This window comes from Enhydra lutris, unplaced genomic scaffold, assembly GCF_002288905.1.
Source record: "Enhydra lutris kenyoni isolate GAN:26980312 unplaced genomic scaffold, ASM228890v2 scaffoldscaffold27, whole genome shotgun sequence".
Lineage (NCBI taxonomy): Eukaryota > Metazoa > Chordata > Mammalia > Carnivora > Mustelidae > Enhydra > Enhydra lutris.
Window position 1 is genome coordinate 16,857,977 of NW_019154111.1, and position 27,788 is coordinate 16,885,764.

General features: G+C 33.1%; 1 protein-coding gene across 6 annotated transcripts in view; it reads left to right on the forward strand.

Moving 5' to 3' along the window:
• LOC111152036 (protection of telomeres 1) overlaps window positions 1-27,416 on the forward strand; it is a 77,478-nt gene extending 50,062 nt beyond the window's left edge. For all 6 annotated transcript variants that reach the window (XM_022510314.1, XM_022510313.1, XM_022510315.1 and 3 more), the window contains 10 exons: window positions 5,305-5,474; window positions 6,568-6,656; window positions 10,707-10,763; window positions 13,227-13,383; window positions 15,696-15,901; window positions 17,423-17,558; window positions 20,617-20,705; window positions 22,527-22,618; window positions 24,519-24,624; window positions 26,544-27,416. In XM_022510314.1, the coding sequence (XP_022366022.1) occupies window positions 5,305-5,474; window positions 6,568-6,656; window positions 10,707-10,763; window positions 13,227-13,383; window positions 15,696-15,901; window positions 17,423-17,558; window positions 20,617-20,705; window positions 22,527-22,618; window positions 24,519-24,624; window positions 26,544-26,656 (1,215 nt within the window). In that variant the 3' untranslated portion in view covers window positions 26,657-27,416. The remainder of the gene's footprint in view (window positions 1-5,304; window positions 5,475-6,567; window positions 6,657-10,706; window positions 10,764-13,226; window positions 13,384-15,695; window positions 15,902-17,422; window positions 17,559-20,616; window positions 20,706-22,526; window positions 22,619-24,518; window positions 24,625-26,543) is intronic.
• Window positions 27,417-27,788: the final 372 nt, after the last annotated feature.

Sequence of the window (27,788 nt, forward strand, 5' to 3'; positions counted from 1 at the left end):
TCAAAATCTAGCCTACAACTTTGTACTCATTAATTTAAGAAACTTTTTTTAAGATTTAATATTTTATTTGATAGATCACAAGTTGGGGGGGAAGCAGTTGTGGGTGTGGGGGGTGGGGGAGTGGATCCCAGGATCCTGATGTCATGACCTGAGCCAAAGACAGAGGCTTAAGTCACTGACCCACCCAGGTGCCCCAGTTTCAGAAATTGTTAATCCACCTCATAAATTGTGTGTGTTTATACTATACAGTTTATTAGAATTTGCTCACTGCTTTTGAGTTATTTTTTAGGTAAAAGTGAACTGTCCAGATATGGCACTTCTTGATTATTAATATTGGGAATATTTTATTTATTTTATTTTTTTTAATTCCTTTATTTGCAAGTATCTTTTCTAGCAACAAGTGGCATCAATAATAGCAATAATAATAGTAATATTTGTTAAGCACATCATATGTATTTAGTACTATCCTGTGCAGTTGGTATTGTCACCTTTCACATTTTACAAATGAGAAAACTGAGCAGTCACAGGTTAAGCCCAAGATTTCATGGCTACTTGGGTGAAGCCAGTATTTGAACATCGTGTTTGTTTCCAGGATCAGTCCTTTTAAGCAGTATAAAGAAATGACTTTCTTTATTGCAAATAGATTCTGTCCTACCTTTAGGGAGTTATACAGCCTACTTATAGAAAGTTATATGGCCTACTTATGGGAAGAAAACAGTAAAAGTGAATTGCAGTTGTTTTAGATCTGAATTTTATGCCCAGTTTCCCTTTGTAAATAAATATTCTTGAAAAAGGAAATCGTTCCTCACACACACAAATAAACCCACCCAAATAAACTCAAATCGATAAATTAGGTTAAAGTCAGGATCCAGGAAGGTGATAACTGAATTTTCTTGTCCTTTATGTGTGTGTGTACATGCTTTCATACCCAACATATAAAGATAAAATGACGCTGAAGATGCATTTTGATGCTTTTCCCTAATTTTCTCTACATTGATTACTTTATTTTGAAAACAAATGTAATGATAAAACCAATTCAGAGTCTTTTTTAAATACAGAGTTTTGGGGCACCCGGGTGTCTCAGTAGGTGAGGCATCTGTCTTGGGGTCAGGTCATGATCCTGGGGTCCTGGAATCAAGCCCTGCATCCTGCTTCCTGCTCAGCGGGGTGCCTGCTTCTCCCTTTCCCTCTTTCTCTTACCCACCGGCTTGTGTGCTCACTCCCTCTGTCTCAAGTAAAATAAATACAATCTTAAAAAAGAAAATACAGGGGCGCCTGGGTGGCTCAGTGGGTTAAGCCTCTGCCTTCGGCTCAGGTCATGATCCCAGGGTCCTGGGATTGAGCCCCACATCGGGCTCTCTGCTCTGCAGGGAGCCTGCTTCCTCCTCTCTCTCTCTGCCTGCCTCTCTGCCTACTTGTGATCTCTGTCTGTCAAATAAATAAATAAAATCTTTAAAAAAAAAAAAAAGAAAATACACATAGAGTTCTTATGAATGAAAAAGATTTACATTTTTAGATTCTACTTTCACAGTTTAATTCCCTTCTCTTTCTCTGTGCTGCTTTTATAGGTCTTTCTGTTCTCCCTCGCTTGTCCTGATTCCCTTGTCCAGGTCCTGAACAGCACCTAGCACAGTGTTTTTCTTATAGTAAGGATGAAGTAAATAATATCTACTAGTGAATGAGTGTGAATTTATGTCAGATTTTTTTCAGACCCCTTTTTGTCTGCTTTATCTCACCCACTAGAGGGTGCTCTGAGCACACATTACTAAGAAACTATAGGGCACTTAATCTTTTTCTGAAAATACCATAACATTACATTATTTATCTGTAATATAATAGAAAAATGAAAAGGATTTTCTCTCTGTAAGTAATGTAACTGGAGGCTTTTATTTAGTGTATATTGGCATCCCATTTTATTTAAGACAACTTTATACAATTTGATATTAAGAAATCCTGAGTCAGATGACATTGATACAAATGAATTCTTATCAGTACTTGAAAACAGCTGTTCAAAATTGCATTTTTATACTGAAATACATGGAACAGATTTTTGTTGTATAGGAACAGGAAAAATTCTTTTTAATAAAGAATAATTAAAACAATCTTAAAGTATAATATAATTGGCTTTTATATATGTTTTATAATTGAAATCATTCTTAACATTTTTCTTCAATTTTGCTTTTAAGTGTTAACGCAGGCACAAATGCATAAACCCACATATACATGGAAAGACACACACACACGCACACACACACACAAATATTTTGAACTTTTTGTCTAGAAATTAAATTGTTATATTCCCAATCATCAGTCCTATCCTGACATAATTTAAAAATAATTATAAAAAATACTTAGTCATAATTATGTTTTGGCCTTCAGTGACCCAGGAGCTATAGTTCGACTGGTTATTTGCAGACGTATAGAGGGAATTTCTTGATAGTTTGTAATGAATATTAAATTATTTCTAAAGGGATAATAATTTCTTAATAGCTTTATTTGCTTTGCTTTATTTTTGATGTTTACTGAAATGATTTTATCACAGTTTTTGAAAGTGTATTTTTATAATTTTGGTTATGACTCCCTCACTTCTATGTTTAGAATCTTATCCCATTACTGACAAGACTAAGCGATATGTGTCTATTATAGTAGAACATCTGGCACATTTCATAGTATATTTAGCAAGCTTAAAAAAAAAAAATACAATGCCGCCTCCAGAAGGAATTTCTGGAAATAACAGTTTGTCATCTTGATAGATACATAAATAAATTCTTTCTTGGCCTTTGTTGTTTTATATGAAAGACAGTAGTAGAAAAGTTAGTGTAATAAATTCCATGTGCCTATCAATCATCTAAACTTAACATTTTCTTTTAAACTTAACATTTCTAAATGTTCTACTACAATAATTTCAGGTACTTTTAATTTTTAGAACATAAATCTCTACATACTGAATCTTCTTTGTACCTCTGTTCATTCTTAGTTTTTGCTCCCTAGTATCTTCCTTCTGTTTATCCTAATACATAGTTATGTACACGCATGTTTATTATGCTTTAAGTACTTATCTCTGAAAAATACATATGATATATGTATTATTCTCTAATTTACTTTCTTTGAAATTACATTTTTAAGATATATCCATGTTCATATATGTATCTGCATTAATACCACAGGGTCTTAATTATTATAGCTTTATTTTTATTTTTTATAGCTTTATTTTTAAATGATACTCTGTAGGGACGCCTGGGTGGCTCAGTCAGTTAAACTGCTGCCTTCCGCTCAGGTCATGATCCCAGGGTCCTGGGTTCAAGTCTCACATCGGGCTCCTTGCTCAGCGGGGAGCCTGCTTCTCTCTCTGTCTCTGCCTGCCGCTCTGCCTGCTTGTGCTCCGTCTCTCTCTCTGACATATAAATAAATGAATATTAAATAAATAAATAAATAATATTCTGTAGATCAAGCAAACCTTCCCCTCTCCCTTTCCAGTTTAGTCTTCAGACTTGACTTGCTGTTCACGTTCATACACATTTTCAGATCAGCTTTTCAAATTCCGTAAAAGACACTGGGGATTTTGATTGAAATTACACTGATTTTAAAAATTAATTTGGGGGGGGAGATTACTATCTTTATAATGTTGAAGTTTTTTGTTTATGAATATGATCTCTTTCTCCATGTGTTTAGGCCTTTAAAATTTTTTATATCTACACAGTAGGGCATTTCTCTAGAGGGAGGTGGTTTTATTTATTTATTTATTTTAAGTAAACTCTTCACTCAGTGTGTGACTGGAACTCATGACCCCAAGATTAAGGGTCACATGCTCTACTGACAAAGCCAGCCATGGACCAGCACATGTTTAGGTCTTCTTTAAGTTCTTTTTATTTACTATACTGGTGTGTTACCTATATTTTAAAAGAATCACAGAGTGATAAATGTCCAGAAAGAGTGAGACAAAAGTAAATAGAAGTTTTTTCTTCCAGTGTCTACTTTGGATACCATGAGGAAAATCAGTTTTGTCGTCTTTTCTTTTTTCTTTCTGTGTTTTCCTTCTCTGACTCTTTTTATCCTGCACCCATGCCATATTGTAGGGGTCAGTGGAAAAAGAAAAAAAAGACCTAAATCCCACCTCCTTACAAAAACAGTACTGGGAGGAAAAAGTTTATATAGCTTCTTTCTTTGATTAGGTGTCAGTTTCTTTGATTAACATTCTATATCTGTCATTTTAAGTCTTCTACATTAAAAGAATATCAAATACTATACATTTAAAGGACATTTTTAAGATTAAGCAAGGTATCTAAAATTATAGAATATTTAGTTCAAAATTATAATTGGTTTAATCTTGTATTTGAACTCAGAATTGTATAGGCACAGTGCTTATTACAAAAGTTTTCTTTCCATAAAACTTGTGGAATAGGGGAATATTTTAATATTACATTTTAAAAAATTCTAGTATTCTCATAATGAGAGTATTTTAGCAATCATTTAATAAATCTTTTTTTAAAGATTTTTTTTTATATTTATTAGAGAGACAAAGATAGCGACAGAGAGCACGAGTGAGACGAGTAAGCATGAGCAGAGAGGAGGGGGAGAAGCAGATTCCCCTCTGACCGCGGGGCTTGATCCGCCTGATCGAGGATCATGACCTGAGCCGAAGGCAGACGCTTAGCGAACTGAAACCACTCAGGCGTTCCAAATCTTACCTTAAAGTAGCTAAAACAAGTTATTTTCAGTAATCTCAAACAGTTTTCCAAATCAAGTAGAGGGCATTGAGCAAGCAATGGTTTCTTAACTACTGCATTTTATTAATGCTAAGACTCAGTCTTATTTCACACTTTGATATCTCTGACATGGAAATATGTCTTCCATTTGGAAAAAAACATACAGATGGATACATATATAGAGAGATACATGCATGTGTACATGTACTTATATATTGTATGTAGATGTGTATACATGCATTTATGTAAACATATACATATATATTTATATTTATATATTTATATATATTTATTTATATGTATATATAAACATATACATATATACATATATATTTATATATATTTATATATATATTTATAAGTACACACCCATGTACTTTTCTATGTACACACACACAGAAACACATTTTGGTTTTGATACAGTGTCCTTAGGGCTAATACCTAGCACAGACCGGTATAACACACCAGGACCTTTCTCTGATCAGTAAGTACCCCTGATTGTTGGTCTTATGCCCCACATTGCTTTGTTAAGTATTTTATGTATCAGAAATTGTTTGATCTTTTGACATTTTCTAAATAATAAATAATATATTTTTAGGTTGGAAGCTTTCTTAGAATTTATAGCCTCCATACTAAACTTCAGTCAGTGAATTCGGAGAACCAGGCAACATTGTTAGCTCTAGAGTTTCATCTCCATGGCGGTACCAGTTACGGCCGGGGAATCAGAGTCTTGCCAGAGAGTAACTCTGATGTGGATCAATTGAAAAAGTAAGCATATTATATGCCTATTTAGAAATTGTAAATAAGGTATTAATTAAGCTGCTTCCAAGATACTGTTGTACTGGACTGGGGTGGATGGATCTGGTAAGTTCTTTGTAATCGATCCTCATAACTTGTGCCAACTATCCATTTGTTTAAATAGATGAACCAAATGAAACAAATCAAGCAATCGCAGGTTCAAATAGCTAAATAATAGCAGAGCTAGGGATGTAGTCTTAGGTTTCCAGTAGTTGTGCATTTAGGTCTACTCTGTGCTTGTGCTCTTTTTTCTTCCACCATTTGGCACATTTCCCAAGTACACCAACAGACAGTTGAAACTGGAGTTTAGCTAGAGTTTGGAAGACTTGATAAATATCTAGAATTCCAAACATACGTAATCCTGCCATGAAAAATATTATCTCTTTAAAGTGCCTGTGACTGATAAAATCGGTATCATAAGTGTTTTGGAGTATCATATTTTAAAAACTTATCGATGTGCCCAGAAAGTGAATAGTATCTTAAGTCCTGCTACATTGGCAGCTTTCTTTTTTGTGACGCATCCCTAATGCTCACTGTGTACAGAAACTTTTTCACCAGTAATCTACAAAAGTAAAAATAAATCTTCTGCATATCTTCAAGAGCTCTAGAAAATAAACCCCATTCAGTAAGTTGAAATGAAATAATATTTTTACATTTTAACGTATTGAAATCAGCATGACTTTTAAAACCAATTAAATTAGCTATTTTAATAATCTTGTCTCAGTTTTACTTATTTCTTATATTGCCCAATATAGAGCACTTTCACTTTTGGACTCTGGAATGAGATTCTTCTAACAGAATGCCATCATTAAATTCCCAGTTTATTTTTGTTTGCAGCATTTCATCATCCTACTGTTTTACTCATATCTTTGTAGAATCAGGTTTTTTAAATTTAGAGTACCTTTGGGGTAGCCATAGACCCTCTACTGAAGAAGTGATACACATACCCACATAATTTTTATACAATTTCATTGATTTCTTGGTTTCTAAGGATAGAACTAAACTGATCATATTGACTTTGTTTTATGCAATTTGATTTGAAATTATATTCTTTCAATTATAGGGTTTTAGAATCTGCCGATTTGACAGCCAATCAGTGTTTTGATGGTATATGCCATTCAGAACACGAGGACAGCTTTCGGACTCTTTCAAGTAAGGACAGTTTTTAATGTTAATGGTTTAGTCCTTGCTAACTGAAATGGCTTTATCAGTATTAGTTCTCTTTTTTAATATCGTCCCATCTCTGCCTCTCTTTTTTGGTTAAATCCATATTCATTGTAAAGGAATAGGGTAAATCTATATCTGTGTCCTACGTAAAGGTAACATTATTTCTGCCTTAATTGTATAATTGCATTTTCAAATTGGAATGGTAGGGATTACTTAATTTGTGATATATGTAGTTATGTATGTATGTATGATACGTTGTGTGTATATATGTGTACATGTGTATGTATTCATTAAAATTCTGTATTTCCTAGGCAACCACTTGCCAGTTTCTAAAATGAACAGTGGTTGGTTTTGCTGCTTCATTTCAAAGAGCTAGATTATTTTTTGATCATACATATTTTAGAAATATACATGGTCTCCAATCTTTATCAAATTCATCAAGTTCCTAGTTACAGGATCTTAAGCAAACACTTGGTTCTATATTTATATTATTGCCTACCTGAAGAGGTGACTATTCAAATCCAAATTTAAGTTTTACAGATTTTCTCCTTCACAATTTTGCTTTCATATCTGCTGGTACTTTCTGGGGCCTAGAATCTATGTCCTGTTTTTATCCCATATTTTTTATTTCAATGTAATTCCTTCCATTATGATATTAACTATTTTATGAGTATTTTCTCTTCTATACCAGTAATGATAAGTATTTAAATTTACATGTATTACTTGATTTAGCCACTTACTCAGTGCCTAATCTTAACAGCACTCCTTTGAGTTTGAATTTTTTTGTCCCTTTTACAGAAAGGAAACTGAGGCTTTGAGTGATGGGGGTCATGTAATTTGCCCAGGGTTACTAAACTATTAACTGATGGCGAAGTCAGATTCAAGTGCAGCTTAATTTTTTTTGTACATATTTTAAGTTTATTTCTTTATTCTCTCTGCCTTATTTATTTTCTCCACATTTCCTAGCATCTTGGTGATGGCATTTTAGCCGATCTGTGATTACTTAAACTACCATTAACAGGCCAATCTACTTCAATTGACAGTCATTTGGGGACAGTATAATTTGTAATTATGCTTTTTGAAATGTCTTTTCTCCTTTTACAAAGATTCTTAAATTGTTTTTAAATTATAAAGTTAATACATGTCATGATATCAAGTTACAAAGCTTCCCCATGCCCTTGTGCCTACTTCTGAGGTTATGATAATAGTTTAGTGTGGTTTCTTCAACACTTTCATGTTTATACAAATATATATACCTATACATAGACGGACAAGACTTTCCCCCTCTGTTTAAAATATCTGTCAGGGGTGCCTGGGTGGCTCAGTGGTTAAAGCCTCTGCCTTCGGCTCAGGTCATGGTCCCGGGGTCCTGGGATCGAGCCTCACGTCGGGCTCTCTGCTCAGCAGGGAGCCTGCCTCCTCGTCTCTCTCTCTCTCTCTGCCTGCCTCTCTGCCTGCTTGTGATCTATCTGTCAAATAAATAAAAAATCTTTGAAAAAAAAAAATATCTGTCAACTTGGAGCACCTGCGTGGCTCGGTTGGTTAAGCGTCCCAACTCTTGATTTCAGCTCAGGCCTTGATTTCAGGGTTGTGAGTTTAAGCCCTGCATTGGGCTCCTCGCTGGGCATAAAGCCTACTAAAATTTAAAAAATGGAACCATACTCTACTGTTGCTTTCTTTATCAGTAGATAATAGACCTTTTATGGGCTAATCCATGTTACTTGAACTCATTTTTTTAATAGTATACAATATTTCATAATATGATTCTAACATTGTAAATCCAGCTATTTTCCATTTGATAGACATTCAGGTTGTTTCCAGTTTTTAGCTCTTAACAAATAATGCTTTGAAAACAATCCTTGAACAATTGTACGTACCTGCTTTTCTTTCTCTAAAATAAACTCCTAAAAGACAGGTTGGTAAATCAAAGGGTAAGCACATCTTTTATTTTAATAGATGCTGTCAGATTATATGACAGAATGTCATAAGATTCATATGCAAATAACACTCTTGGAAAATGTCCTTTCCTCATACTCTCAGTGGTATTGGAGGTTAGCAGTATACGTAAATTTTGACAGTTTGGCAGGTATAAGGTGATATCTTACTTAGTTTCCTGAGTGCTTGGAAACCTGAAAATATTACATATTTATCAGCCCTTTTTACTTCCTCTTCTTTGAATTGTCTGTTCTTACCCTTTACCTGATTTTCTGTTGGATTTTTTAACCTTTTTTTTCCCCTCAGTTTGTGGGAGACCATGTACATATTTTACACTGATTTTCTTATTATTTGACTGCTTTTAAGGTTTTTGCCATTGTTTTCATTCATGCAGAATGGCTGATATTAAGGAATCAGATTCATTGAAATTATACTTTGCCAGCTTGAGTTGTCCATTCAAATTCTCTTGTCCTGGATTCTTATGCCATTTCTTAGTAATGTTGAAGAAGAAGGACAATAAATCGTATGTTTATATATGATGCCACATAAAATAAATTAGAACTTACTATACTATTATATGCAATAGAATGTAAGCTAAAGTAATTGCAAAATATGGATACCTTTTTAGTCTCAAATTCTTCATTTTAAAATGAAAGTACTATTAAAACCTACTGCTCTGTTCACTACTTCTGCTTTCTTGTTAAAGTAAATCCTATGTTATGGTGTTCATCAAGTCATCCTATTCAATTTAATAAGTTTAATTAATATCTTACCTACTTTTCCCTTTGTTTCATTTACAATGTGTTTTTCCAAAATAATAAAAATTTTCAAACATACAGAAAAGTTGAAACAGTTGTACAGTGAGCACTCAAATACCTACTACCTGGATCTTCTTTGCTCTGTCATATACTTCTCTCTGTCTTTTAATCCATCAGTCCATCTTATATTTTGACATATTTCAAAATAAGTTCCAGACGTAAATGTACCTCCTAAGCACTTTAGAATAAATATCATTAACTAGAATTCAATATTTGTTGAGGATTTTTTTTTAATTTTTGGTGTAAAATTATATGTAGTGAAATGGATACCTTAAGTGTACCATTCCATGAGCTTTGGCTAATATATAAGCCCATGTAAGTTAAATCCCTTTAAAAATCTAAACATTACCGTTGTTGAAGAAGGTTCCCTCATGCTTCTTCCCAGTCAATCCTTATCCCCACTCCAGGCCCATGAATTCTGATTTTTTTTCCACCATAGATAATTGTGCCTCTTCCAGAACTTCCAATAAATGGAATAATATATTATGTACTCTTTTTTATGTACTATATATTTTTAAAATTCACCCATATTGCATGTATTAGGAGTTTGTTCCTTTTTAATTCCTAGTAGTATGGTATGAGGTAGACATTTTCTTAAATACAAATTTCCAGTCATTGTAGCACCATTAGTTTCCTTTCTATAAGATTACTTGTGTGTCTGTCAGAAATCAAGTGAATATAAACGTGGATTTATTTCTGGGCTATCCAGCTGTAAATACTTAATAGTATGGTGTGAAGTAAGCATTTTTTTTCCCTCATACTAATTTCCAGTTGTTGCAGTACCAGAGTTTTGCTCTCCTTTTGGATTGTCTTGCTGCCTTTATCAAAAATGAAATGCAGGTTTCTCTGGATGCTTTCTTTGTAATTTTGTTGCTAGGTTTTTGTCAGTCTTTACGCCAGTATCATATTTCCTTGATTATTACAGCTTTATAGTAGTAAGTCTTGAAGTCTGGTAGTATAAGTCTTCCAGTTTTGTTCCTTTTTCAGGATTGTATTTTATATTCTAGGTTCTTCACATTTTCACTTAAGTGATAGAACCTCTTGTCTTTTTCTGCAGCAAAACCTCCTCAATTTTGATTAGGAATATATTGAATCTATAGTTCAATTTGGGGAAAATTGATGTCTTAACAGTTTTGAGCCTTCTAGGCCATGAACATAGCAAATTTTACTCTTGTTTAGATTTTCTTCAGTTCCTGTCAGCAATGTTTTACAGTTTTCAATGCCACATGGGATTTTTAATGGATTTTAAAACTGTGTAACTCTTTTTCCCTTCTTCATGTAGGCTCTGGATCAGTATCGCTATATGAGGTAGAAAGATGTCAGCAACTATCAGCTACAAGTAAGACCATGTTTTATTTCTGAAATGTGGGTGTAATACTGTGCTTAATAAAGTCTGTTGTTACCAACTAATTTGTTTCTAATTTTGAGAGCAGATATCCATGAGGGCAAAAATATAGCCCTATTTATATTTTATTTCCCTCCCTCATAGTAAGTAGCATAAAATGGAACCCAGAAAGATAAATGTTTTAAAATCAACTATATATTTAAGTCACATAGCTGTAAGATTTATAAAACATAATCTAACAGTGCGGTGGGGTTTTCTTTGAGAATGTAAAATACCTTATATGACATAATTTTTATCTGCTCACCCTGTGTATTTAGCTCTGTGCCCATAAAGGAGCTCCTTACAATATACCCCAAAACTTTTTAATGTTAGCAGTGATAGTAAATCTGTCAGATGCCCTCTTTCTGTTATTTCAGCTAAGGTTAAAAAGTTGAAGAAAAAGGGGCACCTGGGTGGCTCAGTGGGTTAAAGCCTCTGCCTTCGGCTCAGGTCATGATCCCAGGGTCCTGGGATCGAGCCCCGCATCGGGCTCTCTGCTCAGTGAGGAGCCTGCTTCCTCTCTCTCTCTGCCCGCCTCTCTGCCTGCTTGTGATCTGTCTGTCAAATAAATAAATTAAAAAAAAAAATCTTAAAAAAAAAAAAGTTGAAGAAAAAATATTTTTAAGCAGAAGTCTATTAAGTGAAATTCTGTAATATACTTATAAAAATAAAAATTTGAGTTTCTCATTATTGGAGAAAGAACATATAACTATGAAATGGGGGAAGCTCAAAGAAAGAAGCTTGTTTGTGGTGGTATTACTGGAATAGGAAGTGCCCATATGTACTCATGGTTTTATAGATAGATACAGAAGTAGATGTAGATAGGTCTTTGTATATATGTATTCATTCAAATACATATTCATACATATATAGGTGCATGTGTGCAAGTATAGGTATGAACACGTGTGTGTATATATACCCTACGTCTGTGCAGTTAAAGGGCTTCGAAATAATGGCACAGCCTACTAGCAATGAATGCACCTAGTACACAAATCTTGGCTCATAAATAATATTCCCCCTTAAAAGGAATCAGGACAGCTTAAAGAAATATCAGACTCCAGGACTGGGACAGGAGAACTACAAGATGAGTCTGGAACATCTTGTGCCATGCTCAGTAAATGATGGAGCATGCCAAATTTGATATAATTTGAGCATCAAAATGAAAAATACTAACGATGAAATAAAACTGAATAAAGTAGGAATCCATTAGTCCATGTGGGTAATAAACAAAAGAACGAATGAATAAATAAATGAGATGAAATGGAAAGCTCTTAGTTAAAGTAAGAGTGTCAACTAATAAATGTAAAAGGAATGATGAAGTTAGGGAAGAAAATCATTTTGCAACCAGGATAGTAGTAATTGATTTAGCTGTAAATCATCAGTGGGCCCTAAACTGTCAGGATCCTAAATGTTACTGAGGAGTGGGATATTTGTATTTCCCCAAGTACTTTCTTATTATAAAGGGGAAAATAATAAATTTATAGTGGAGAGACCTGCTGAATACCACCATAACCAACTGAGCAAAGTTAGCATTCCCAGGAGTGAAAACACTCATAACATATATGGCTCTTAAAAATATATATGTGTGTGTGTGTGTGTGTGTGAGTGTGTGTGTGTATATATATATATACACACATATATATAACAAATTATAAATTATTATATATAATATATAATAAAAATATTAAAATTTATATATAAAAATTATATATTTATATAAATATATATTTTAAATTTATATATAAAATTATAAATTATTACATATATTATATATGATATATATATATAAGCCTCTTAATATGATACAGAGGACACTTGTAGCACTTATTATATAGTATCCTGCCAAAAATGCATGATCTGTATCTGATTGTGAGCAGAAGCAGACACACCCAAATAAATGGCCTCTACTCCAAATACTATCAGTGTCGTGAAAGATGGAAAGCTGAGGGAACGTTCTACATCAAAAGAGTCCAAAGAGACAGGAAAAACAAATGCAATGCGTGGTTCAGGATTGGATTCTGGACCTGAAAAAAAAAATCTAAATAAGAACATTATAGGCACATTTGGAGAAATTTGAGTAATGTCTGTTGATTCAATGATAATATTACATCAATATTACAGATTCTGAGATTGAAAATTACACTGTAATAGGTCAATGAAATTTTTTGTAAAATACACACTGAAATATTTAGGGAAAAAGGAGCATGATATCTGCAAACTGTTCTCAAATTATTCATATATATGAATCTGTAAGGAGATATACATGGAGAGAGAGCTAAAGACAGATGCTGATAAATGTGGCAAAATAAAGCTGACAAGATAACTTAATTCAATTCTGTGTCTGGTTTGGGGGAGTTCATAAGATGAATATTGTTATTCTTGTAGATTATCCTAATTTAATCTAAAAATTCTTTTCAGTACTTACAGATCATCAGTATTTGGAGAAAACCCCAATATGTGCTATTTTGAAACAAAAAGCTCCTCAACAGTATCGTATTCGAGCAAAATTAAGGTCATATAAGCCCAGAATACTCTTTCAGTCTGTTAAACTTCATTGTCCTAAATGTCATGCACTGTAAGTATTTTCCATAATAAAACAGAAGTTTTTATTTCATAATGTTCATGAATACATGGTTTCAAATATATCAGTTTAAGTCCTGGCAATGAGTAGATTATGACTTTGTGTATTGTATTTTGAAAGAGTGGTAACATTTTTAAGAGAAAATACTAAAATCTTAGTAAATCGTTCTGATATTTCTTTTATTGGTAAATAAAAGTAGGTGCTTTTCTGAAATCTGAAATTCAATTTAGTAGTTCTGATACATACAAACAAATAATAAACTATAAAAATATTTGGGGAGGGGCACCTGGGTGGCTCAGTCAATTAAGCATCTGCCTTCGGCTCAGGTCATGATCTCAGGGTCTTGGGATCCAGTCTCATGTCAGGCTCCGCCCAGTGGAGTCTGCTTCTCCCTCTCACTCTCCTTTGAGGGCGCGCATTCTCTCTCAAATCTTGAGAAAAATATATATATTTGGGGAGACTCTTTTTTCACAAAACTTCTTAAAAATAAACCTTTAAAGCCTCTGCCTCCAGCTCAAGTCATGATCCCAGCGTCCTGGGATCAAGCCCCGAGTTGGGCTCTCTGCTCAGCAGGGAGCCTGCTTCCTCCTCTCTCTCTGCCTGCCTCTCTGCCTACTTGTGATCTCTCTCTGTCAAATAGAAAAATAAAATCTTTAAAAAATAAACCTTTAATAACTAAAATTTTTAAAAGAATTCTGTTTTTTTTTAATTCTTTTTAATCCTTTTTTTTTCTATAATTCTTTAATTCTTTTTAAAAGAATTCTTTTTTTTTTTTAAGATTTTATTTATTCATTTGAGGAGAGACAGAGAGAGTGCACACAGGGTCAGAGGGAGAGGGAGAAGTAGACTCCCTGCTGAGCTGGGAGCCTGACCTGGGGCTTGATCCCAGGAGTGGTGCTCACGACCTGAGGCTAAGGCAGATGCTTAATCTGAGCCACCCAAGCACTCTTAGATGAAATCTCTAAGTAAGTTATAGAGAAAGCCTTGTTGGCAATATTTCTATCTTAAATATAGCAAATATAATTTAAATTTTTGTTAATCATTGAGAATTCCCAGTGCATCAGACTTTATTCCAAACATCATTTATTATATATAAATAAATTTATGAGACAATAGAATGAATATTTACTTATTAGCTCAAGACATAATCTGAAATTATTTTTAAGCTTTTTCTTTTTTATACAATTTGACTGTCTTCCCTCTAAATATATAATGTGTAAATAAAGTACATATCCATTTTAAAGCACATATTTGTGTGTGTATGTTATTTGTATGTACACATCTGTGTGTACACTAATACTAATATATGTATATTTTTCCCTTCAAAATCTGAGTATGGTACTGTTTGTAGAAATTTTTTTTTAATTATTTTATTTATTTATTTGTCAGAGAGAGAGAGAGAGAGCGAGCGCACGCACAGGCACGAAGAGGCAGAGGGAAAAGCAGGCTCCTTGCTTGGCGGGGATGTGGAACTTGATCCCCAGCATGCTGGGATCATGACCCAAGCCAAAGGCAGCCACTTAACCTACTGAGCCACCCAGATGCCCCATGTTTGTAGAGATTTTTGATCATCAAACCTTAAATAAAATGGGGACCATCTGCTGCCCATTTGAACTTAAAATGATAGTTGGAATTAAAATATAAATACAGATTTTAGGTACTTGCTGAAGTATTACTAAATTAGAGTTTGTCAGATTCTCTAAAGTCATATAGCTTTGCCAAACAAAATCATCCTCTCTGAGCATTTTTTTAAACAAATAAAACCATCTCAAAGGTTAAGAGGTATTACTTAAAGTTACACAGCTGGTTGGGGACAGAATCAGGATGAGGATAAAACCCTTTTGATTCCAGATCATGCCATTTCTATTGTATACATACTTTACCATGTGACTTTTTGAAATTATTATGCTAAGTTAAAATTAGGTCCCCTATGAAAGGGGAATTACTTAGGTGATAAATGGATATTTAATGGGCAGCTGTCTTTTTATCCCCCACAGATAATTTTAATGTTCTTTACAAGAGGAGAATGAATTGGTGCTAGAAATAGTTGTAAGATCCTTGTTATCACAAAATCAGATAAGGAAATTGCTGACAGTTAATGTAATTATGATATGGATCTACTCAGTGACCTTTTTGGTTGAATAAGAGTCAGTCATTTAATCTGCAAAGTGAATTATCTCTGTCTTTTAAAATAAGTAGCTGGCCCATCAACATATGAACAATTTTTTTAAATTGGATAGTTTGTTAAATTTGAATTTCTAAGCTTTTACCAATTGTTTTGTATTATTTCGTTGTGATGATTTTAGGCAAGAAGTTCCACATGAGGGTGATTTGGATACAATTTTACAAGAGGGTGCAAGTAAAATCCCAGATATCAAACTACAAAATACATCATTATATGATTCGAAAATGTGGACCACTACAGATCAAGGAGGACGAAAAGTAGCGGTTCATTTTGTAAAAAATAACGGTATTCTTCCACTTTCAAATGACTGTCTAATTTTGATTGAAGGTAAAGTATTTAAGTAACTGTTTTACTAGAATACAGCTTTTGCTTATGTGATTAATGATTGTTAAATATACGTTAGGGGCAACTTAGGACATATAAAGTCAAAATGTTATTTTAAATCCCATAAAATGGAATATATTATATATAATAGGTAGATTTAAATATATACGTACACACATACAGAAATTAATCTGAATGACATTTTGAAGTTACGCATTGAACTCAGGTGTTTGTATTTGTCCATCTTAGATGTTGGATATAATCTTAATCAGTTTCAAGCTCATTGTGGAGCTGAGTATCAAGAGGCTGCTTGTTATATACAGTTGCTGCTGTTTTTGCCTCTGGATGTCACTGTTGTTCCATTAAAGTAGAATGACTAAAGTCATCTATTAATACACAAGTCAAGGAAGGGGCCCTTGAAACAAGTAAAAATAACTTGTTTTAAAACATATGTTTTAAAAGAATGAAACTCTTACTTATTTTTGCATTTCCTTTCCACTTTTGTCTAATTTTAATCTGATGTTTATCTCATATATACCAAATATTTTTTTCTATGCCAAATTTAAAACTTTATTTTCCTTGAGACTTTTATTCCTTGAGAACATTCCATAATAAAAGGAGAACATCATCTTTAATTTGCAGAGAAATCTTTAGTTCAATTTTATAAATGAACTGACCTTTATTACAGTAGATTATGATCATTTCTATTACAGACATTTTTCTATTTATAAAAGTAATATGTAATTGTTTAAGTCTGTATGTATGTATGAATACAGATGAATATTACCATTGGTATTATTTTCATGAACATCTTTTATTTTAACACATTTATGGTGTACCAGAAATTATTTTCATTTATATATTCATCTATATATTTATATATTTATTTAATTTATATATATTTAATCATCACAATAATCCTATTCAGTTGTTACTATTATAAGCTGTTTTTTATACATGAGAAAGCTGAAGCATAGGGAAATTGTAGGTCTTTCCTAGTACAAGTAGTAAGTGGAACTGAATTGGTTTCTATTTCTTTGACACAGTAACTCTACAGTGAAGTTTATCTTCCCTCTGGATGAAGTGTAATTAGAGGGGCACAAGGAATTAAGTTTAATGTTTAATAGTGTTTAGGATATAGACATTATTAGTATATAGCAAATTTAATGAGAACCCTGTTATACTTTGGCTCTCAGTTTTATTTTCTTTTGAATACTTAACCAAAGTGTTCAGGCATAAAAGAGCAATTTGTATAAAAATTTAGGAAAATGGTTAAAATTTCACAAGCCTTGTATTTTGCTCAAGTCTTAGCATTTTTGTGCAGCAGTTTCTTAAATCAGGGCAGGATACTAAGTTTACAAATTATTGTATTTTACAATAAATGTATAAATGTATTAATCATCTAAATTCATGCCTTCATTTTCTTTTTCTTTCAGTACCCTTAGTCTTTTTTACTGTATCTTATGTGTTACTTAATAGACACTCAATTTTGCCCAGAAGGATTTATTTATTCTTTGTTAATAGGAGGTACACTCGGTGAAATCTACAAACTCGCAAACAAGTTTCATAGTGTAATTCCTGTGAGATCTGGCCAGGAAGACTTGGAAGTCCTTGATCTTTCAGCACCATTCCTTATACAAGGAAAAGTACATCACTACGGGTATGCTTTCAAATCTGGGAGTTTTGAGAAGATTGCATAGCAATAATTTTTATTATTTTATCCTAGTAGTTGCTATATATATATATTCAGTGGATACTTTGAATATATATATACATATATATATATGTACAATTTATATGTACTAGATTTTTCTGGTATAAATTTATTCTTTTGATAGCATATGCATCAATGACCTCCAGTGCACTAAGTATAAAGCTACCCCAAAGGCTAACACTCACTTGTTTTCTTTCACAAAGATTTAGATAATGGTACAGAGAAAGGTTCATAACTATATCCTCATAAAAGTTAAGTGATTGAATTCCAAAATTTCTGTGCCAGGAAGTTACAGTTTAGTTACCACTGAGAAGGTGGAAGATAATCAGAATATATTAGGAGCTAGAAAAAGTCATGTGTTTCAAGAAATTTGTAGTCTCTCTTGAACCTGTTTAACTTCATGGTTTCTTTTGTTTTATAAATTTTTTAAATATTAATATAATTATATTTCTCAAAATGCTTGTGAAACCTTAAAGGATTTCCTTACTTAGGCTTTAGTTACTTTACTCAGACTTCTGGACCCAATTCTTTTTAAACAATTTTAAACTAATGCTTCAGTTTCTTTAACAGTTATCCATCTCCTATGGTTTTTTATTTCTCGAATCTATTAATGAATTTTTTTTAGAAAAGTCTTCATCTCTTATGTAAATTTAAATTTAGTGACATAAAATTGTTTATAGTACTTTTGATGATTTTTAAATCTCCACTTTGTTCATGAATCCACTAAATATTAGTTGCACCTTTTTTTTTTATGTTTTTTGCCAAAGCAACTAGATTTGTTCTGACATGCTCTATTTTTATATTATTTTTCATATCTTTATTTTTTGCATTTTTGGGGGGTTTCCTTGGCTTTTTCTTTTTTTATCCTTATTTACAGCATTTACTTACTTTAAGTTTCTTTGTTTTTTCTTTTTCAAATGTTTTTAATTGAATGCTTATCTCAATTATTAATTTTTAGTATTTTTAAAATATTTACATTTAAGCCCATATTTCCCCCGAGAAAATGGCCATAGCTTGAAACCAAGATCTTTTTTTTTTTAAAGATTTTATTTATTTATTTGTCAGACAGAGATCACAAGTAGGCAGAGAGGCAGGCAGAGAGAAAGGAGGAAGCAGTCTCCCCACTGAGTGAACAGCCCGATGTAGAGCTCGATTCCAGGACCCTGGGATCATGACCTGAGCCGGAGGCAGAGGCTTTAACCCACTGAGCCACCCAGGTGCCCCTTGAAACCAAGATTTGATATGTAGTGGTGTTTGTTCTTTTTTTTTTTTTTTTTTGTCTCTTCTAAATGTTTCCTAATTCTCATTATGATTTTTCTTAGGCCCATGAATTATTTAGCTGTGTATTTTAAAGTTTTCACACACGCATTTTAGGTACTATTTTTTTTGCATTTTAGTTAGATTACTTTTTAACCAAATAGGTTGCTGTATTTCATAATGATTCTTTGAGATTCATTTAGCTTTGCTTTATCCCAGAATATGTTTACATTTTGTATATATTGCCTATATTTAAAAAAGAAGATATGTTCTTTAATAGTTGTGTTTAATGTTTAATAGTGTTTAGTTACACCCATTAGTCAAGCTTGTTAATCATATTCGAAACTTCTTTTTCCTTTGTAACTTTGTCTATTTAATCACTTCTTCAAGAGTGTGCTTAATGTCCTCTGTAGTGGAACATTTGTGATCTTTTATTCTGTCAGTATTTGCTTTGTATATTTTGAGGCTCTTTTGCTGGTTTGCTTTCATGTTTCTTTGTTGTTATATTTTAGAAAGTCTCATAAATAAATAAGACTAGATTTTAGTTTTTTAATAGATGAATTTTAAATATGTTAATTACTGATATATTTGGGTTTTATTTCTACATTTTATGTTGTTCTCCACTTACACTATACTCTTTCTCCTTTTTTTTTTTTTATTATTAAGCTTATTTTTTCCCTCTAGTCTTCTATTGTTAGGTTTTTTTCTTTTTTTTTAAGATTTTTTTATTTACCCTGTAGTCTTCTATTGGATTCATTTATAAAAATGTTCTTGATTTTCCCCTTTTTCTGCTTTTACTGCTTTCAAAGTAATGAATTCTGTACTTAATATTTACTTGTTACCCTTACATTTTAATTTATACACTTAATTTTTAGCTTGCATGCTTGCTTTATCAATGTCTAGACTTAATATCACAGCCTATTTTTGAGGAAATAATATGTTTTCATTCTATTGCCTTTCTCTGTTAAAGAAGAACTATATATTTGATGGGTGGAGGAGAAGAATATTTAATATAGGGACCCTCTGTTCTTCTCCAGATTAGAAATGAAAAGGAGTCTGCATGAACCTTTTGGACATTGATTTTTATATTTGTATTCAAGTATATTTTCTTATCAATATCTCCTAATCTTATGATGATATATAGTAAAAAGTAATTACTTGTACTTATTTGTATGTAAGTAAAGCAAAATACCTATACTAAATAATGTGCATTTTTAGTATATTGTATAGTTTCAGATTAATTTCTATTACAAAAGATAAGTATAGTATTAGGCATTATAAACTATGAACCTCTGAATATGCATTCACTGAATATATTATCCAAAGTCTTATTAGTACTGACTTCCTTAGAATAATTTTCTCCTATTGGTTATATTTACTTAAGACCTCAGCTGTTATCACAGAGCCATCGAATGAGAGTCCTGAGAGATTGTCCCTTTCAACTTTTTCGTTTTGCCCACAAAATCAGCCAAATTAACAATCGGAATCTGGACTCTCTCTCTTATTCTCAACTTAGTTACTTATTCTGAACCATACTATCTTTTTGATTGCTTCTATTGTGAAAAGCTTATTTTTTTACAATTCTGCTTGTAATATGTGCATTACACTATGAAAGGTGCAACACTGTTGTTTAATAATTAACTTTAAACTGTGCATGTTTGAACAGCGAAGATAAGTTATAATTAAATGAGTTATAATAATTATTTTTAAATGCCTATGGGTTTTTTTTTTCTGTCATTAATTTCAGATGTAAACAATGTTCTACTTTGAGACCAATACAAAATCTAAATTCCCTGGTTGATAAAACACCGTGGATTCCTTCTTCTGTGGCGGAAGGTTAGCAAATTTCTGTGTCCTGCAACTGTAACTGTCTTCATATAAGGTGACCTCACTGATTCTATTTCGGTTGTCGATCAAGTGAAACCAGAGCAAAGACTGAGCTAAAGTTTAACTGTACTTAAGCAAAGCCTTTCACGGTGATTATAATAAGACTGTAAAGTGAAGTTTAAAATATATGAAAACTTGCTTCCAGGCTTCTGCCAATATCTTTAATCATTACTGTATTTAATGTTCAGTAATTTGTTATAGTATTAATTATTAATCACAAATACAGATTCTGAAAAATCCCTCCAGTTCACAGTATTTTTGGATTAAAAACAGATTTAGAGATGGCTCTTACAGCTCTTTACCCAATACACATCTTTATCTGGAGCAAGAAACTTCTTCACCCAGCTTGGCTTAAAACTCTTTCAGTGACAGGGGACTCATTACATTGCAAGACAGCAGACCTCTTAATTTTTAAGTAGTTCTTAGTAAAGCAGAACCACCTACTTCTAATTTTAGCACAGACCACATTCTGTCCACTGGACTTAGTGTACATGCCTTCTATAAGATCAGCAGGCTTTGTGCATTTGAAGATACCTGTCAAACCTTCACTGACTCTTTATTTCTCCAGCTAGGCACCCTCACTTCACTTGGTATTTTCCCACATTCCCTACTATTTTGTTTCTCCTCCTTAGTAAACATTTCACTTTACCAATGTTCTTAAGTTTGGCATTAAAAGCTGCAAATAGCGCTACAAATGTTGGCCAATGCAGAATATAAAGAAAACCTTTATTTTTCTAAAATTGGACACTTTGCTTCTACTAGCCTGAAAATTTTATTGTATTGATATTTATTTATATACTTGGTTTTGTTTTGTTTTTGTTTTTGTTTTGTTTTTTTCCTATTAGATACTGCTATCTCATATTTTGTTTGTGGTCCAGTGAAATTCCAGGCTCCCTGCTTTCCAGCATGGTCTCCTCATCCCATTCTTAATGCAAGTCTTTGTGTGGTCCTTGAGGGTAGATTTTATGTTCATTCTTCTTGGTTTTAGCTCAGTTTTAACCTGTGGAGACCTTTAGAATCCTATAAATCGGTTCCTCTGTATTAATAATTTTAGTCATGTCTGTATGCCCTAATTCATTTCTCTGTACCCTGATTCATTCCTCTTACTTGCCCCTTAATTAATCCTTTTACATATGGATTCCACAAATGGAAGACAGTATTTCATTTTATAAACATATTAAATGTCTTCCATTCCCAAATACAGAGTACCATTTTAACCTATGAATTTTTGTATCATTTAGTATCTCTTTAATTTCTTCTTCCTCATATTACCAAATCATGAAATCCCATCTTCTAACATTTTTATCCATTCTACCAGATGATATCTTAAAAAATAAGTGATCTCTATGTTTATAATACAAAGGGGAGAGATATATTACAAAACCATAAATATTGAATTGCATGCAGTTTTTTTAGAACATTCTGGTATTTTAATTTTGTCTTTCATGAGGCTATCATGCAATGAATTATAGTTTGTAAATCAGTTTTTATGTTTTCTATCGAATTATCAACTCATTTTAAAGATACTTTATATTAATATTTCATCAATGCTTATGGGTCATTGTCCCTATATAGATACAGTGTAATGTCTAAAATGAATCTGCTAAATGAGTTTAATATATTGTTATTGGAGAACAAAAGGCATAAATATAAGTTATTTATGTTTATTTTAGCAAACAAAACTAACATAACATCATAAAGCAATTTTTACTTTACTTTGATTATAAGGATTAGAAGATTCATATGGTTTGATCTTCTTTCCCTTACTAGTACTGGGTATTGTACCCCTTCAACATGTGTTTGTAATGACATTTACTCTTGATGATGGAACAGGAGTATTGGAAGCTTATCTCATGGATTCTGTAAGTAACAGAGGTAGTATAGATATTTCTAAGTAAAATATTTTTAAATTTTGATGTATTTATTCATTCCCACTTTATTACTGAGAGGATTTAAAGCAACTTAATAAAATGCAAGCACATAAATCTTGAAGTGTCTGTATATCTATCCTGTTTTGGTTTAACTTTGTAAATTTAATATCCATATAATGAAAAATTGAAGAATAGGAGAGACTCTTCAGAAGTTTTATTCCAGAAGTCAAAGGCAGAGGTATTGACCACACCTTCTGTCTAGCAGCATTTCACTAGGTTTTTGAAGTCTCCACATTTCCCTATTAGATGGAACTAAATTACTTTGGAAGGTCAGTGGTTATATTATGTGAAACTAGGGAGCTCCATAAACCTCCCTCGTTTCTAACAACACTTCCAAGTTTGGGGGTTCTCAGGACCACCCTTAAGTTTTGATAATCCACTGGAAAGATTCCCATTAACTTCCTGTAAGTTATTATTGCTATTATGATTTATTACACCTAAAGGATACAAATTAAAAGCATCCAAGGGAAGAGGTACATAGGGCAGAGTCTGGTTGTCCTCTTCCCATGGAGTAGCAGGCAGTGTTACCAACCCGATAATGATTTATAACAGTACACATGTGTTAGTATTGAGAGCCAGGGAAGCCTCACTGAGCCTTAGTATCTAGAGTTTTTATTGGTGCTCTGTCATGTAGTCATGGTTCACAGCCCATATGGCTGATCTTAGTTTTCAGCCCCTCTGAAGATCAAGATAATATCATATGCCCCAACCTCCCCACCCTAAATCTCTAGTGTGACATACAAGGACATTCCTAATAGGCATATTTTAAGGGCTTAGAGATTATTTCCAGAAGTCAAGGGCAGAGACTAGATTTCTGTTAGTGGTAAGGTCGAATTTTTTTTTACTGCACACATTCTGAAACAATCTGGAGTAAAGTTGAGAGATTTTTTTTCCCTCCTGCTTAACAATTCATTTGTGCATTTATTGAATAAATATTTAATGAGCACCTGCTCTGTGCCTAGATACTGTTGTATATGATGGGGTTATAGCAGTGAACAAAGCAAACAAAATCCCTTCTTTCTTTTAAGAAAGTATAGTATAATATGTTAGAGAAAAGAAAAGTTAAATAAATATACAACATATGTTATACTCTTTTAAACTTAAGACATTTTTTCCTATATACAAAGAGAATGAGAGACCTCACGTTTTTCTAAATACCATTATTCTTATCATTAATTCAAAGTAATTGGATTTTTTTTTCTTTTTTTTTTTTCCAAGACTTTATTTATTTGACAGAGAGAGAGAAATCACAAGTAGGCAGAGAGGCAGGCAGAGAGAGAGAGGGGGAGGAAGCAGGCTCCCTGCGGGGCAGAGAGCCCGACTCGGGGCTCGATCCCAGGACCCTGCTGGGATCATGACCTGAGCCGAAGGCAGAGGCTTTAACCCACTGAGCCACCCAGGTGCCCCAGTAATTGGATTTTTTATATGTATATCTTAATGCTGTTTTTAAAATAGTAAATCAGATTTTAAGAGATCAGACTAGAATTCTGTGACTTCTACGATCTTTATAGAGTAAAATAGTCTAGATCATTTTCATTAGAATATATTGAAATACTTTCATGTTAATTATGACTTCAAAAAAAGATGAACTTCCAGGGCGCCTCGGTGGCTTAGTCAGTTGAACATCTGCCTTTGATTCAAATCGATCCCACGGTTCTGGGATCAGGCCACTTGGGTTCCCTGCTCAGTGGTAAGTCTGCTTCTCCCCTTCCCTCTCCCCTGCCCCCAGTAGTTGCACGCTCTTGCTCTCTGTCAAATAAATAAATAAAATCTTTAAAAAAAAGAAACATTAATTTCCTTTTTTCCTTCTATAATTTTTTTTTTTTTTAAGGACAAATTCTTCCAGATCCCGGCATCAGAAATCCTAATCAATGATGACCTTCAGCAGAGTATGGATATGATCATGGATATGTTTTGTCCTTCAGGAATAAAAATTGGTAGGCAATAATATTTTTAACAATCTCATCATTCTTTTTCTTGAAACAGTATTTAACACATGTGTCTAATCTGTAGACTTAGAGGATGAAAACTTTGAAGTCTGATTCTAAGTAAATTATTGTTTGATCTGCTTTTTGATGAAAACAGTGGCATGGAGAAAAGAGTTAAGAATCATAGTTCGTCCTCTGCCTTCAGCTCAGGTCATGATCTCAGGGCCCTGGGATCGAGCCCCACATCGGGGTTTCTGCTCAGCTGGGAGCCTGCTTCCTCCTCTCTCTCTGCCTGCCTCTCTGCCTACTTGTGATCTCTGTCTGTCAAATAAATAAATAAAATCTTAAAAAAAAAAAAAAAAGAATCATAGTTTCTGAAATGAAAAAATTTTTTAATTTTTTGAAATAATAAAAAAGGAGGGAGGCCATTTTGATCACAAGCACATTTGATACTGTGTTTATGCAAACATATTTTTTTTGAATTATACCAACAGAGATGAAATTTTCTCAATCATTTTCTATAACAGACTTCATTTAGCCAGTTTAATTCATTCATGAATTTCTGTTCAGTATTAACCAGTTTCAGATTTTATGCATTTTATTTTACTAATTGTTCTTTTATCAGCTTTAGTTCTCTGGATGATATTTGTCCATCAACCAGATCTTCAGGTCAAATCATGTGAATTACAGTTACTGACACTGGCTTCTTTTTGTGGCCATTATTTCTGTTTACATTGAAATTTGAAGACCTCAATCATAGTAAGACGGTTTGACTCTTCTAACAATTTTTCATCAGTAACAAATTATGCCGGCCTCAGGCTTAGATGCTGTCAGTTTAACTTTTTAAAATTATTTCTAATCAGACTTTATTTTCTCCTGGTCAGTCTTTACATCTTATAACAATTCTGAAAAAACAGCTGTAACAAGGTTTAACTTACATACTTCTATTTGATATCTCTTTAATTTTGGTTTTAATTCTTTTGGATAGATTTCTGGAAATAAAACTCTGATTAAAAAGCACAGGTTTGGGGTGCCTGGGTGGCTCAGTTGTTACATATCTGCCTTCAGCTCAGGTCATGATCCCGGGATCCTGGGATTGAGCCCCACATCAGGGTCCTGTTCATTAGGGAGCCTGCTTTTCCCTCTCCAGCTCTCCGTGCCTGTGTTCCCTCTCTCACTGTCTCTCTAATAAATACATAAAGTATTTAAAAAACAAAAACAAAAAAACCCCACAGGTTTTGTAGGCTTTTGATTCACGCTGCCAGATTGCTTTTCAAGAATATTTTACGTATTTATAGTACCACCAGCAGTGGAGAAGGGGCCTGTCTTACTTGACTCTTGCCAATATTGACTATATTAAGTGTCTTTCAAGCTTGAACTTGAAGAAGCATTAAGAAACTTTTCTAGAAGTTTTAAATAGATTTATTGTAGCCATGACCAAAGCTTGGAAACAGCATCTACAGCTGCCAGCATTGTCTGAACACAGTGCCTGGTACCTGACGGGAGTCCAAGCTAGACAGGCGTATAAAAGCCTGAGCTGATGTGAACCTCAGGTTCAGTTTCTTTGCAGTCAGCCAAGAAAAAAAAAAAAAGGAAAAGAAAAAAGAAAAAAAAACGTGGGGTGGTCAGCAGCAGGAAGAAAAGTTGGGAATGAGGTGGCTGCTACCTTTGTTATCAAACATTTGGAAAACTCCACATTTAATTGTTGTTTTCTGTTGGGAAAAAAATCAAATTACGATTGTTACAGAACAGTAACAAGAACCCAGTGTGTATCTGGAAGAGTAGATAATACTAAATTTGGTAAGTGTATTTATTTTTCAAGCTAAGTTAAATGTTAATTTTTCTAGCTAAGCATTATGGTTAGGTATATATTTCAGAGATACTTGCTTAGTTTTAATGATTAAGTAACCTTTTTTTCTCATTTGTAGATGCATATCCATGGTTGGAATGTTTCATCAAGTCATATAATGTCACAAGTGGAATGGAGCAGCAAATTTGCTATCAGATTTTTGACACCACAGTTGCAGAAGATGTAATCTAATATTGTCATTCAGCTTAGCATGTGTAAAATACTGTAATTTTAGAAAACATTATTTTCTGTGAGATTGTTACAAAACACATAAAAGGTTTAACTATAGTTTATCTTCCATTTTAACCACAATGTAAATTCTTTTCACAAATAGTATTGTGTTATCTTAATGCCTTCTTGTGAATAAGTTAAAAATGTTCCTTTTGCTCAAATTTCCAGTATGGTAGCTGCAAGGGGCATAAAGGAGAAAGGGGAATAAAGAAGGACTATCTTCATTTACGCCTTGCAGCCCTTTCAGAGAAACTATTCTGATACCCTACACAAGAAATCACTTTCCCTATTGGTTTTTCCATGTGTCAGCCACTGATTGGTCTGCCCGCCACCATCCATGTTTGACCTTTTCTTGCCCTGATTTTTATATCAGTAGTGTTAGTGATTTTAGCATAGGTGTGGAGTTAGAAAATGTCCTTACGTTAACTCATTCAGCTTTTACCGAATGGGAGGTATGTAGTGGCTGGCAGTTTGGTTTTGTACAAAGGGATCTGCTTAAACAAGTAGTCTTGTTTAGAAGTGCTCTTCTGAGTGAGTTAGAAGGTACTCACAGGAGTGGTTTAAGTGTATGTGGCAGAATTGCTGTCTTTTGGTGCTGTTGACCAATTTAGGATAAATCCATTTTTTAAGACCTAAATTATGTGCTTTTGATTGATTGTTTCTCTACGTGATATTAGAACTTATTGCATTCCACCTTGATCTAATAAAGCAGTCAGATTTATTACAATGTCACTGACTTACTTATATTACCCTTTTTTAATAGCATTATGTAATATATATCTGTATTTCAGATTGAACATGGCATGAGATATTAACTCAGTACAGTAGTCTGCTTTTTATCTGACAATGTGAAGTTTAAAATCATGACTATTCAGGTTTATACAAATACTTATGTATATTTGTATATATGTATAGACTTATGTATATTATTTGGTAAAGATTAAGACATACAGATCTGCCTAGTCCAGTATAAATGAAGAATAAATTAATGCACGTTTCATGTGTTTTCTTTATTTGCCCTGTGTTGAGTTGAAGTGTGATTGAAGGTAAGGAATCAGAGCAGGAATGTCAATATAGCAGATATTTAAAACTG